We start from the raw sequence: 13,916 nt of genomic DNA, 5'->3' as shown, positions 1-13,916 counted from the left end.
CAGCTGGGAAAGTGAGCTGACAGGTGTGACGCTGCTCCGTGGACCGTACAGTGCGGATCACCTGGGAGGAGCCGGGAGCAGAGGCCATGGTAATAAAAATCCAGCTCAGAGCCCCCGCCAGCAGAGAAGTGCTTCCCGACGGGAAAGGGCGGGACCCGGCGGTAGGACGGGGCCTGGGCTCCGACGGGAGCTCCGCCAGTGGCCGCCTCCTGACCCACGCGGAGACGGTGGTCCTTCCAGACCGAGCGGGACGGTCCAGGCCACCTGTGTGGAAGGAAGCTCAGCCCTGCCCCCGAGCGTCCCACCCCTTTGTCTCCGCCCTCGGGATCCCGCGCCCAGAGCCGGGCAGGCGTGCCTTGCGCCCCGGCCGGGTCCCCGTCCCCAAGGGTCCCGCCCTTTTGTCTCTCTCCCGGGGCCCCGCCCCCGCCCCCAGAGCCGGGCCGGCGTGCTTTGCGTCCCGGCCCCGCCCCCAAGAGTCCCGCCCTTTTGCCTCCGCCCCCGGGGCCCCGCCCCCAGAGCCGGGCCGGCGTGCTTTGCGTCGCGGCCCCGTCCCCAAGAGTGCCGTCCTTTTGCCTCCGCCCTCGGAGCCCCGACCCCGGAGCCGGCCGGTGAGTTTTGCGCCTGACCCGGTCTCACCCTGCGCACGTGCTCGGCGTCCCGGGCTGCGGCCCCAAACAGCCCGGCGGAGGCGGGCTGTGAGCGCGCGGAGCGGGCCGGGCTGACGTGCGGCTGCGGGCGGGCTCCCTCGGAGGTGTGTTCCAGCCGCGGGACGTAGCCTAGGGGTTGGGCGTGGATCGAGGGTCCTGCGGCCCCTTCTCCCCCGGCTGCCCGCAGGATGGGCGGCACCACCCCCCAAGCCTCCGTGGAGCGCGCGGCCTTGGTGCTGGTGGTCCTGGGGGCGTTGGGACCTTCGCCTGGCACCTTTCTTTCCCGCCTCAGTTTCCTCGTTGGCGAAAAGGCCCAAGTGATGTGATTCCTCAGGGCTCTGCTGCCCCCTTGTTCGCAGCAATTAGTTTGCTAATTCAACGCTTCTCGGACAGGAGGACAGTAAGCTTCAGCTAAAGTTAAATAAGTGTGAATTTTTACTGAAATATTTTCGGATGAAATCATAGGATGCCCCGAATGTGTTTCAAAATAAACCAGTTGGAGGGGAGTATGTGTGGGATTAGAGGCAAAGCAAGACTGGCCGTGACTTGATAGATTGAAGTTGGTTTATGAGGTACTATTCTGTCCACCTTTCTGTATGTTTGTAATTTATCAAAAATACTCTATAATGAAAAAGCTGCTGTGGACGCCTGTGTTCAAATACTGGGCCTGTATTAGTCTGCTAGGGCTGCAGTGACGAGAACTGGGTGAGAGACGTGTCTTTCAAGGTGTCAGCAGGGCTAGTTTCCTCTGAGGCCTCTGCCGCTGGCTTGTAGGTGGTCACCTTCTGGCCTGTGTCCTCATGGTCCTTCCTCTGCGTCTGTGTCCTAGTGTCCTGTTCTCATAAGGACACCAGTTATATTGGATTAGGGCCCATCCTAATGACCTAGTTTTAACTTAATTGCCTCTTTAAAGATCCTATGTCTAAATACAGTCACATTCTGAGGTCCTGGGGGTTAGGACTTCAGCATATGAATTTGGAGGACCACAATTCCGCCCACAGCATGGCCACTTTACGTTTGGGATTTTGCCCAGTTAGCCTGTCTGTGCCTCGGTGTTCCCTGCTTTAAAAGAGGGACGATAGTAATAATGAGTCACAGAGGTGTAAGGAGTCGGTCATTACATAATGTCTGCAGAGCTCTCAGAAGTGTGTCGAGCGCGTAGTAAGTACTGAGTGAGCGGAACATGCTTCTTGGGTCAGTTAGTGATCCTGCGCAGTGGGGGTGGGTGGTGGAGTGAGGGGGTGGTTGCTTGGTGCTGTGCCTAGCCAAGGGCATCGAAGTTGTAATCACAGCCATTTCCTCAAGGGTGTCTGCTCCTTGCTGGGCACCGATTGCGGCGTGTGTGTTCACTGACAGCACAGACACCCTCTGGTGGGCCGCTGTCACATGCCCATCTGGCCCGTGGGGGAGGCGATGCAGAGATAGAGCTGGAGCCTGTGCTCTGACCACCGTGTGTGCGTATCGCCTCCGTTAAAGAGGGTGTGGCCCTGGGGGTGTTCAGTCTGCAGGTAGACCCGAGGAGCTGTTGACTCACTTCTCTTTCCCTTGGCCCAGGTTTACAGAGGTGGCAGCCCTCATGGCAGGTCCCCTGTGGCGGGCCACAGCCTTTGTGCAGAGACATAGGACAGCCCTGTTGGTGGGTTCCTGTGCAGGCCTGTTTGGGGCTCAGATCTCGTACCACCTCTTCCCGGATCCTGTGCTCCCATGGCTGTACCAGTACTGGCCTCAGGGCCAGCCAGCCTCCCTGTCCCCAGAGCTGCAGAGCCTGTTCCAGGAAGTGCAGAAGGACATCGGGGTCCCCTCGGGCCACCGCTTCGAGGCCTTCACCACCTTCACCTTCCAGCCTGTGAGCGCCGGCTTCCCGAGACTCCCTGCCGGGGCCGTGGTGGGCATCCCCGCCAGCTTCCTGGGTGGCCCAGTGACCAACGCTGACCGGCCCGTGGTCGTCCACGGGCAGCGAGTGGACTGGCGGAGCCCAGCGGGCGCCCGGCTGAGAGATGCCCTGACCCTGTCCCACGACGCCCAGAAGTTCGCCTTGGCCAGGGAGGTGGTGCACCTGGAGAGCGGGGCGGCCGCCCTGCAGGCTCTGCCGGCCCCTGCCTGCCTGGTGGGCACCTGGGCGCTGGGCGTGGGGGCCAAGCACGCCCTGGGGCTCTACGGAGGCCCCATGAACTTGCGGGCTGCCTTCAACTTGGTGGCGGCAGTGGCGGGCTTCGTGGCCTATGCCTTGTCCACGGACTCCCTCACTCACGCCCTGGAAGCCTGGCTGGACCGCCGCACGGCCTCGCTGTCTGCAGCCTATGCCCGGGGCGGGGTGGAGTTCTACGAGAAGGTTCTGTCGGGCAACCTGGCCCTGCGCGGCCTCCTGGGCCGGTCCGGGGAGAAGCTGTACACGCCCAGCGGGAACGTGGTTCCCAGACACTGGTTCCGCATCAAACACCTGCCGTACACGGCCCGCCGGGACTCGGTGCTGCAGGTGTGGAGGGCGGCGCTCGGCCCCCGCAGTCCCTGAGGGACTCGTGGCAGGGGCGGTTCCAGCTGGAGCAGGTACCACCCACCCTGGACTGGGGGTGGGGAGGGGCGCTCCCGGGGCCTCTGCCCCCGCAGCCCGGTGTCAGCAGACCTGCCGGCTGTGGAGCTCAGCAGCCTAGATTCTCCCCCAGGCACCGCTTTTGAGCTCAGTGACCTCGGACACGTCCCTTTATGAGTCTGAGCCTTGGTTTCCTCCACTGTAAAATGGGGGTGATGTGGACTCCCCGGCAGGATTGTGGGGTTGCGTGGGGGCCATTACGGAAGGGCCTGCGGGTGTGCCCTAAACAAGCGGAAGGCTGTCTTCTGGCTTTTTCCAGACGGCATTGCGGGTCAGGCCGCATCTCACCGCCAGAGGTGTTTGCAGGAGGCGACCGCCTCTCAGGGCAGGAGTCACCCCGTAGTTTGCCTGGTGGTCAAATCCCGATCTCCTCCTCCTGTGGTAGAGATTAAAGGCTCTGAGAGGCCGAGATGAGGAGCCGCTGCGGGCCGGAGAGCCGGGAGACGGAGCTCGCGGTGGGGCTGGAAGGGACGCGTACCCAGCGCGGGCGGCAGCGCGCAGAGGGCCGGGCGCCCCGCAGGCCTGGTGGTCGGGGCCCCAGGAGAGCCCCTGGGCCTGATGGGGAGAGAAGGTGTTGCTGGAACCCGGCGAGACCTCCTGGTAGGAGCGCTGGCCGAGGCGGGGGAAGGAACAGGCCTGCAAAGCCGAGGCCCTGCAGTCAGGAGCCTGGACGCGCAGAGCACAGAGCGGGCTTGGGGAGGAGAGGGCGGAGAGGGACGCTGGGGGCGGGGCGCTGAGGAGGGCGGGGCGGGGCAGGTGGGCAGTGGGCCAGGCTGGGTGTCCCGCTCGGGACCCAGTGGAGGCTGCGGCCTTGCCCGCTCGTCTGCCTCTAGCCCTCTGGATAAAGCAGACCCCACTTTTCTTTTTTTCTATTTTATCTTTTTATTTTATTTTTTTAAACATGTTTATTGGAGTATAATTACTTTACAATGGTGTGTTAATTTCTGCTTTATAACAAAGTGAATCAGTTATACATATACATGTATCCCCACATCTCTTCTCTCTTGCGTCTCCCTCCCTCACACCCTCCCTACCCCACCCCTCTAGGTGGTCACAAAGCACTGAACTGATCTCCCTGTGCTATGCGGCTGCTTCCCACTAGCTCTCTATTTTACAATTGGTAGTTTGTGTATGTCCATGCCTCTCTCTCACCTTGTCCCAGCTTACCCTTCCCCCTCCCCGTGTCCTCAAGTCCAGTCTGCATCTTTATTCCTGTCCTGCCCCTAGGTTCATATCCTTTTTGTTTTTCTTAGATTCCATATATATGTGTTAGTATACCGTATTTGTTTTTCTCTTTCTGACTTACTTCACTCTGTATGACAGACTCTAGGTCCATCCACCTCACTACAAAATAACTCAATTTCGTTTCTTTTTATGGCTGACTGATTGTATATATGTGCCACATCTTCTTTATCCATTCCTCTGTCGATGGACACTTACGTTGCTTCCATGTCCTCGCTATTGTAAATAGAGCTGCAATGAACATTTTGGTACATGACTCTTTTTGAATTATGGTTTTCTCAGAATATATGCCCAGCAGTGGGATTGCTGGGTCTTATGGTAGCTCTATTTTTAGTTTTTTTAAGGAACCTCCATACTGTTCTCCATAGTGGCTGTATCAATTTGCATTCCCACCAACAGGGCAAGAGGGTTCCCTTTTCTCCACACCCTCTCCAGCATTTATTTTTTGTAGATTTTTTGCTGATGGCCATTCTGACTGAAGACCTCACTTTTTTTTTTTTTTTTTTTTTTGCGGTATGCGGGCCTCTCACTGTTGTGGCCTCTCCCGTTGCGGAGCACAGGCTCCGGACGCGCAGGCTCAACGGCCATGGTTCACAGGCCCAGCCGCTTCGCGGCATGTGGGATCCTCCCGGACCGGGGCACGAACCCGTGTCCCCTGCATCGGCAGGTGGACTCTCAACCACTGCGCCACCAAAGACCTCACTTTTGATCCTGGGCAGGAGACCCCAGCAGGAAAGGTGAGGAGGGTTGTGATGAGCAAGCCAGGCTCACTTGGTCATTTATGTGTTCTTTCTTTTTTTTTTTAATATTTATTTATTTATTTGGTTGCACCGGGTCTTAGTTGTGGCAGGTGGGCTCCTTAGTTGCAGCACGTGGGCTCCTTAGTTGTGGCACACGAACTCTTAGTTGCAGCACGCATGTGGGATCTAGTTCCCTGACCAGGGATCGAATCTGGCCCCCCTGCATTGGGAACACGGAGCCCCATCCACTGTGCCACCAGGGAAGTCCCTCATGTGTGCTTTTTTAAAAATTTATTTTATTGAAGTATTGTTGATTTACAATGTTGTGTTAATTTCTGCTGTACAGCAAGTGACTCAGTCATACATATATACATTCTTTTTTTTTTTTTTTTTTTTTTTTTTGTGGTACGCGGGCCTCTCATCGTTGTGGACTCTCCCATTGCGGAGCACAGGCTCCGGACGCGCAGGCTCAGTGGCCATGGCTCACGGGCCCAGCCGCTCCGCGGCATGTGGGATCTTCCCAGACCAGGGCACAAACCCGTGTCCCCTGCATCGGCAGGCAGACTCTCAACCACTGCACCACCAGGGAAGCCCCTACATTCTTTTTTTATATTCTTTTCCATGATGGTTTATCACAGGATATTGAATACAGTTCCCCGTGCTCTACAGTAGGACCTTGTTGTTTATCCGTCCTATATGTTTAATAGTTTACATCTGCTAATCCCAAACTCCCAGTCCTTCCCTCCCCCACACCCCTCCCCCTTGTCAACCACAAGTCTATTTTCTATGTCTGTGTGTATATTTCTGTTTTGTAAATAAGTTCACTTGTATCATTTTTTTAGACTCCACGTATAAGTGATATCATATGGTATTTGTCTTTCTCTGTCTGACTTACTTCACTTAGTATGATATTCTCTAAGTCCATCCATGTTGCTGCAAATGGCATTATTTCATTCTTTTTTATGGCTGAGTAGTATTCCATTGTATATATGGACCACATTTTCTTTATCCATTCATCTGTCAATGGACATTTAGGTTTCTTCCATGCCTTGGTTATTGTGAATAGTGCTGCTGTGAATATTGGGGTGCATGTAATCTTTTCAAATCAGAGTTTTCTCAGGGTATATGCCCAGGAGTGGGGTTGCTGGATCATATGGCAACTCTTAGTTTTTTGAGGAACCTCCATACTGTTCTCCACAGCGGCTGCACCAATTTACATTCCCACCAACAGTGCAAGAGGGTTCCCTTTTCTCCACACTCTCTCCAGCATTTGTTATTTGTAGACTTTTTAATGATGGCCATTCTGACCAGCATGAGGTGATACCTCACTGTAGTTTTGATTTGCATCTCTCTAATAACGAACCACGTTGGTCATGTTTTTAAGCCATTCATGTATTCTTTTTGTTGGTGGTTATGTTTTCCCTGGAAGAGTTGAATAATTAATTCAGGCCTGGTGCCAGTGTAACTCAGGACAAAGGAATTAAGCCACACCCAGGAAGGGCACAAAGCCAGCCCGGGAGGCCCACTCAGAGGCCGGCAGTCCCTGCAGAAGACTGTGGATGAGGCAGGGGTGGCCTGATTCCTGCTGGGTCCTTGACCGTGGTCTGGGCTCAGCACTCCGGCCCCATTCTGGGTGAGCCTTGGGGTCCCCACCCTGGGCCCCGGCACATGGGTTTCTGAGGGCAGAGCGCCCGCTCTCCCAGGGCCCTGGGCAGCACCGGGCCCCACCTGGCTGCTCTCAGTAACGCAGGAGCCGCGAGGAGGCCGGCGTTCCTGCTACTCCGTCCAGGTGGGAGGGTAAGGGGCCCCAGCGTGGGTGGGGCAGGGAGGCGACCCCCTGAGACGGCCCCTTACCTGGCTCCGTCTACCCCAAGTCACCAACTTTGTCTCCACTCAGGGGCTGTTCCCAGACCTCACACGCTTCCCGCGGCCCAGCCCCAAACCTGGGCTGGCTGCGAGCCCCGTCTCCCGGGCATCCCCGCATCCTGCACATCCCTGCCATCCGGCTCAGGCCCGTCCAGTTCCAGGCAGAGCTCTCCCGCCGCAGCCCTGGCAGGCAGCTGTTGCTGAGAACTTGCTCCGGGCTGGACCTCCCCCCACCCACCCCTCCATCCCACGTCGTCTGTAAACCAGGGCCTGGCAGCCTCGTGATATCCCTGTCCAGTGGCTCCCGGCTCCATCCCTGCCCTCCCCAAGCGGTTCCTCACGTGGGCTTCCTGGCCATCCTCCCCACCTCCCCCAGCTCTTAGAAGCTCAGGTCCGACTGGGTTCTCTCCTGCTTAAAAACCCTTTGCAGGATCCCTTTGTTTTCGGCCAAAGCCGAGCCTCCAAGCCTGGACCCGCTCTGTGGAATCCAGCCCTACAAGCATTTGGGTTCCTCGACTGCCCTCCCCCTCCCCACATGGGCCTCCGTCTGGGGCCCTCTCTGCTGGCCTGCCCTGTGCTGGACTTTTAGGTGCTCCCTCTGCAGGAGCCCTCAGGGACCGAGCCCACCCCGCCCTGCAGCTCTTCCTAGCCTCTGCTGCCAACGGTAATTAAGGGAGCGCAGCTTAGCATCTCCTCTGCTGAAATGTACTGTCTGCAAGGGCAGCGTTGTGTGTCCCGTTGACAGCTCTGGACTGAGGCTCTCCACGTTTTTGAATAAATGAACAAGGCTCTTAAGCTCCGAGACACATGGGCCCGGCTCCTTAGGGTCTCTGAGCAAGTACAGTACGGCTGGCTGGATGCCCCGGGCAAGGCCATTACGAATCCTGTGACCCTGTCCTAGCTTCCCAACTTGGGACGTTTTCCAAGGGCACGGCCTGGCCCCGCTCTTCCATGGTTGCTGACTTCATTGGGGAAAGCAGGACACTTGTGGGTCCCTTTCCTTCCTATAGGGCACAGATCAGTTCTCAGGGCACCAGGGACCCCAAGAGGCTTCAGGGGAGACTGAACCCCCCCAAATTCTGTGATATTTTGTGCCCCTACAGGCAGTTCAGGGTTCATCCCGGAAAGGCTTTGCAGCTGGGCCAGGTGGCAGGAATTTACCCTGTAAATGCTGCCCTACGTGTTTCCTTCTCAGATGCCTGCTGCAGACCTTAGTCATCAGCGCTCTGCCTGGGACCCCAGAGAACGCCGTTCTAGTGTGTTATGTCCCACACACGTTCATGGCTCTCAGAGCTACGTCAGCACGCAGGTACTCCCCCCTTCCCCTGACACGGTCAGAATGCGGGGAAGGGAGTCCCAGGGTCCCGGTGCTGGCCCTGGCCCTCCCTGCCCCTAGCAGGCTCCACTGCCTCTGTCCCCACCAGCCAGTGTCCACGATACAGGGCTGCGTGCAGCACGCCTGGAGCTGGGCGCATGCATGTGGGCTCCTGGTCTCCACGTGTGCACGTGTCAGAGGCTAGGTCCCAGATGGGTGCGTGGTCCTCACCCCATGAGACCTCCTGCCTGCTGCACCCCCGGAGTCATGTTTATGGGCCTTTATTGGGCACCAGACCCTGTACTAGGTTCTCAGAGGTATTTTTTTAAATTTACGCCCAAATTGGAACATGTAGTTGGTAACATCCTTTCGATCTTGCAGGCAAGCAACTAGCACAGAAAGGTGAAGAAATTTCCCCCAGATCTCAAAGCTTTGTAAGTGGCAGAAGCAGGATTTGAAGCTGGCAGTCTGGCCCCAGGTCCCGTTCTCACAGCCCTGGGCTTCCACTGCCCTGTTGACCCGGAGGGCTCCATGGTTGCAGGCTTGTACTGTGGCCTCTCTAGCCTTTCTCCCCATGCCACTGAGAGGTGACTTCGCAGCCTCCCCTCTTTTATCAGGAAAAAATGGTCCCGAGCCGAGCCTTCTGGAACTTCCAGGGGAGACCCAGCTGGCTGAAGAGGGGCCACCCAGTGCATCATGCTTAGGGCTGCAGTGGGGGCGGGGCAGAGGGGAGGGCTGTGACAGAGCCTTAGGAGGCAGAGAACACGGGGGGCGCGGCCGGGGCGGGCTCGAGTCCTGGTCCTGCCGCTTTCGCGGAGTGACCCCGAGCAAGGGACTTCACACCTCTGGTCCTGAGTTTCCTGTCTGTACAATGCGGACATGAATGTGTGTCGTGCAGCATTCTTCTGACAAGGAAAGTAAAATAAAACTTGCAAAATGTGAATCCCAGACAGGGTTTACAGTAAGCTTTCAAAGAAGATTGGTTCCTAAATGTTAGTGCTTTTAAGCGGTCCAGGGAGCAGGGTGTTCAGGTCTTGCAGTTGTGCCCAAATACCAGCAGTTTCTTGTAGCTGGAACCTTCCCAAGGAGCCCTCACCACCTCACACAGGGCTCCACTTCAAGCTCTCAGAGCCCTGGTGGGGGCAGGTCCCTACCTTGCCCTCAGCTGACACCTTCTGGGAAATTACTCAGCATCAGCTGAGAGCAAAGGACCCAGGGGGTCCTGGGGAGACAGCGAACTGGAGAAGAGGGCATTAAAATAGGAGATAGTGGGCTTCCCTGGTGGTGCAGTGGTTGAGAATCTGCCTGCTAATGCAGGGGGACATGGGTTCGAGCCTTGGTCTGGGAGGATCCCACATGTCGCGGAAGCAACTAGGCCCGTGAGCCACAACTACTGAGCCTGCACATCTGGAACCTGTGCTCTGCAACAAGAGAGGCCGCGATAGTGAGAGGCCCGCGCACCGCGATGAAGAGTGGCCCCCGCTTGCCACAACTGGAGAAAGCCCTCGTACAGAAACGAAGACCCAACACAGCAAAAATAAATTAATTAATAAACTCCTACCCCCAACATCTTCTTTAAAAAAAAAACAAAGGAGATAGTGGGGTTTCTTTAATTGAAGTCTAGTTCATTTACAATGTTGTCTTAATTTGCGCTGTACAGCAAAGTGATTCACTTTTATATAAATACATTTTTTTATGTTCTTTTCCACTATGGTTCATCACAGGATATTGAGTATAGTTCCCGTGCTCTACAGTAGGGCCTTGTTGTTATCCATTCTCTGTAATAGTTTGCATCTGCTCATCCCAAACCCCCAGTCCATCCCTCCCGCAACCCCCTGCCCCTTGGCAAACACAAGTCTGTTCTCTATGTTTCTGTTTCATAGATAAGTTCATTTGTGTCATATTTTAGATTCCACATATAAGTGATTTCATATTTGTCTTTCTCTGTCTGACTTACTTCACTTCGTATGAGAATCTCTAGGTCCATCCATGTTGCTGCAGGTGGCATTGTTTCATTCTTTTTCATGGCTGAGTGGTATTCCATCGTACATGCACCACGTCTGTATAAAATGGGAGATGGTCTTTTACACCTACTGCATAGGTAATGTTTACATCCTAGAACCTTCTGGATGAGTGAGGGTGTGGTAAAGTCGGTACAGCGTGTGCCCTTGGTGACACTGTAGGAAGCAGCCTCCCGGGTGGCCCCCAGTGGTCTCTGCTCCTGCTGTTCTCAGCCTGTGTCATCCTCTCCTCTTGGTTTAAAACAACAGAATGAGGCAAGTGTAGTTATGTTACAAAAGACTGGCTTCCGTCTTACTAGCAGACTGTTATCCTCTCAGACACGTGCTTTGATGAAGCGTCTTGCTGCGCTGGACAGGCCTGCATGGCACGGAAGTAAGGGCGGCCTCTGAGCCACAGCTGGCGGAGCGGTGAGGCCCTCAGTCCAGCAGCCCACAGGGAGCTGAATCCTGACAACAGCCATGTGAGCTTGGAAGAAAATCCCTCCCCAGTCAGGTCTCAGGTGAGACCCCAGCCTTGGCTGGCGCCTCCACTGCAGCCCGTGACACCCCAAAGCGGAGGACACAGCTAAGCTATGCCTGGATCCTCAACCCACAGAAATGCTGAGACAGTCGTCGTGGGTTATGTTAAGCCTTCGTTTTATGGTAATGTTTCATGCACAGTAGGTAACTGACGCACATGGTTAATTGACATACTATGTTTAGGAAGCAATTTAGCAAAAGTTGACACGCCACGTGGGTAACTTTAAACCTAGAAACTCATTCTAGAGCCGTCGTCCAGCAGAGACTAAATCAGATATGCCCAAAGATGTGCATAAGAGCACTACCTATAATATAAAAATAATAGGGATAATGGAAATACTGAAAAATAGTGACTTAGGAAACTTTGGTATATTCATTTGTTGAATATTGTTCAGTCACTAAAAAGCATAAGTATGAAGACTATGGTAGAAACATGTAGAGATATTCTAAAAATCAAGTGTTCTTAAAAATATGAAGTACAACATGCAAGAGGATTGCAACAATGTAAATATGGTAAAAGACCTGGAAGGAAATTCACAAAATTTCTGAAATTCAAAATTTCATAAGAGAAAGTAATTCTGTAATGGTGGAATTTTGAATGGCTTTATTCATCAGTATATATACAAGGACTTACCCCTATAGATGTATTACTATAGATGTGTATGAAGGCTCCCTCAGAGGGGTCCAAGGACCCACCCCCTCTCCCTGCATCAAGGTGACAGATCCTGGCATCACTGCTTTTGGCCTATATCCTTGGGGTGTGGCCAAGCTTCTGCCTGTCAGTTACCGCGGCAATCAGGAAATGTGCTGCTCAGATCTGCTGTGGGAACAGAATTGACTGACAGTCCCAGCTGCTGTTTCTCTAGATCCACCACCACGCTTTCACTGAGGCCGTGCCTCTCGCGGGCTGCTTTCAGGCAGGGGTTGATCCTGGTGCAGTACTCACGCAAGCCCATTCTGGTGAACTGTGGGACTCCTCCAGTGGTGGGCTGTGGCTCAAGGACACCCCAGTGGCCTGGGCAGATCCTTCTTAGAACTGCTCTGAGGTCTGAGACCCTTCCACCCAGGGCTCCTTCCTTCCCCACCTCCTTCACAGATGTCAGCCCTGCTTTGTGGCTTGACGGCTCTCCCCACATTCTGTTCCCCCAACTCTGTCCTCACAGGCATGTCCCCCAGCACACCTCTTACTCAGGTAATCCCGTCTCGGTGTCTCTTTCCCAGAGGATCTGAGCTAACAGTTACCCCTCCCTCAGTCGGGTGCTCTGTGAGGCCCGGGGGGCGCACCCTGCCCTGTCTGCCCCTTGGGTGCGCAGACCTGCAGAAGTAAACCTGCAGTGACAACATGGTGCAGTGAAGGTTAGTGTGGAAGCACAGGGGAGGGTGCCTAACTCAGCCTGGGCTGGAAGTGGCCAGAAAGGATTCCCCAGAGGAGGGGCCCCTGTTGCTGAAACCCTCAGTGTGAGTCGAAAGGACCCAATGCTGATAATTAATATTAAATATGTATGTAGCACAGATGTGCCAAACCCTTTACATGTGTTAATTCACATAATCCCTGCAACAGTCCTCTTATCCCCATTTTACAGATGGGAAGATCCAGGCATAGACAGATGAAGTGGTTTTCCTCCAGCCAGTGCTAGACTTGGGGTCTGAACCCAGGTGGTTTGGCCCTAGAAGTTGTGCTCTTAGCCACTGGACCATGTTAGCCAGAGACAGGCTATGGGAATAGCTTGTACAAAAGCCAGAAACAAGACAGTTTGTGTGGTTTTTGTGTCAGCCAGGGCCCAACTGGGAGACTGAAAGCCCACAGTAATTTGAACAGGGAAAGCTCAATATGAAGAATTATTATTGTTGACAGTGGGTTGAGAGGCCCAGACAGGAGCAAAGAGACCAGTTTGCAGGGGGGGGGCACGGGGAGGGGGGCACTGCGATACCAGAGGAGACATGAGACTGGCCTGAGCTTGGCAGTGGAGATGGAAGGAGGCAAGACTCAGACTACATTTAGGAGGCAGTATGGGTGAAATTCGGTGATAGACTGGGTCTGGGGGTGTGGCAGAGGAAGGTCAGAGGTCAAGGGTCAGGAATGTCTCCTGGGTTCTGGGTTGATAGATGGGTGACTGAGGTCTGCCCTTCCTTCTCTCTGCTGCAGAGCTCACAGACACTGGATCCCATTCTCCTCCTGTCTCCTGGACATCCCTCCTTCCTTACTGATTATGCCTCCTTGGAAACGCAGTTTTGTTGTTGATGATGATGATGGTGATGATGGTGATGGTGGTGATGGTGGTGATGGTGATGATGATGGAGATGATGGTGATGGTGGTGATATTATGGTGATGGTGATGATGGAGATGATGGAGATGATGGTGGTGATGATGGTGATAGCGATGGTGGTGATGGTGATATTATGGTGATGATGGTGATGGTGATGATGGTGATGGTGATATGATGATGGAGATGATGGTGGTGATGATGGTGGTGATGGTGATATTATGGTGATGGTGATGATGGTGATATGATGGAGATGATGGTGGTGATGATGGTGATAGCGATGGTGATGGTGATATTATGGAGATGATGGTGATGGTGATATGATGGTGATGATGATGATGGTGATGATGGTGATATTGTGATGGTGATGATGGAGATGATGGTGGTGATGGTGATATTATGGTGATGATGGTGGTGGTGATGATGGAGATGATGGTGATGGTGATGATGGTGATGGTGATGATGGAGATGATGGTGGTGCTGGGGGTGATGATGGTGGTGATGATGGTGATGATGATGGTGATGATGGTGATGGTGATGATGGTGATGATGGTGATGATGATGGTGATGATGATGGTGATGATGGTGATGGTGATGATGGAGATGATGGTGGTGATGGTGGTGATGATGGTGATGGTGATGATGGTGTGATGGTGATGGTGATGATGGTGATGGTGATGATGGTGATGGTGATATGATGGTGATGATGAT

General features: G+C 54.4%; 1 protein-coding gene across 2 annotated transcripts; it reads left to right on the top strand.

Annotated features, from left to right (window-relative positions):
• The first annotated feature begins 531 nt into the window (after nt 1-531).
• On the top strand, nt 532-9,979 carry TMEM177 (transmembrane protein 177). 2 transcript variants are annotated; one of them, XM_082630069.1, is made up of 3 exons: nt 532-608; nt 2,202-3,194; nt 9,718-9,979. In XM_082630069.1, exon 2 carries the CDS (start codon nt 2,224-2,226, stop codon nt 3,157-3,159), a length of 936 nt encoding a protein of 311 aa, XP_082486195.1. In that variant the 5' UTR covers nt 532-608; nt 2,202-2,223; the 3' UTR covers nt 3,160-3,194; nt 9,718-9,979. The 2 variants fall into 2 exon arrangements, with proteins under 2 accessions (XP_082486195.1, XP_082486194.1); XM_082630068.1 differs by lacking the exon at nt 9,718-9,979 and having other exon boundaries at nt 2,202-4,956.
• Nucleotides 9,980-13,916: the final 3,937 nt, after the last annotated feature.

Source organism: Mesoplodon mirus (genome assembly GCF_964341445.2).
Source record: "Mesoplodon mirus genome assembly, chromosome: 8".
NCBI classification, from domain to species: Eukaryota; Metazoa; Chordata; class Mammalia; order Artiodactyla; family Ziphiidae; genus Mesoplodon; species Mesoplodon mirus.
The sequence above is the reverse complement of the archived record's forward strand: the minus strand, read 5'-3'. Positions and strand labels throughout refer to the sequence as shown.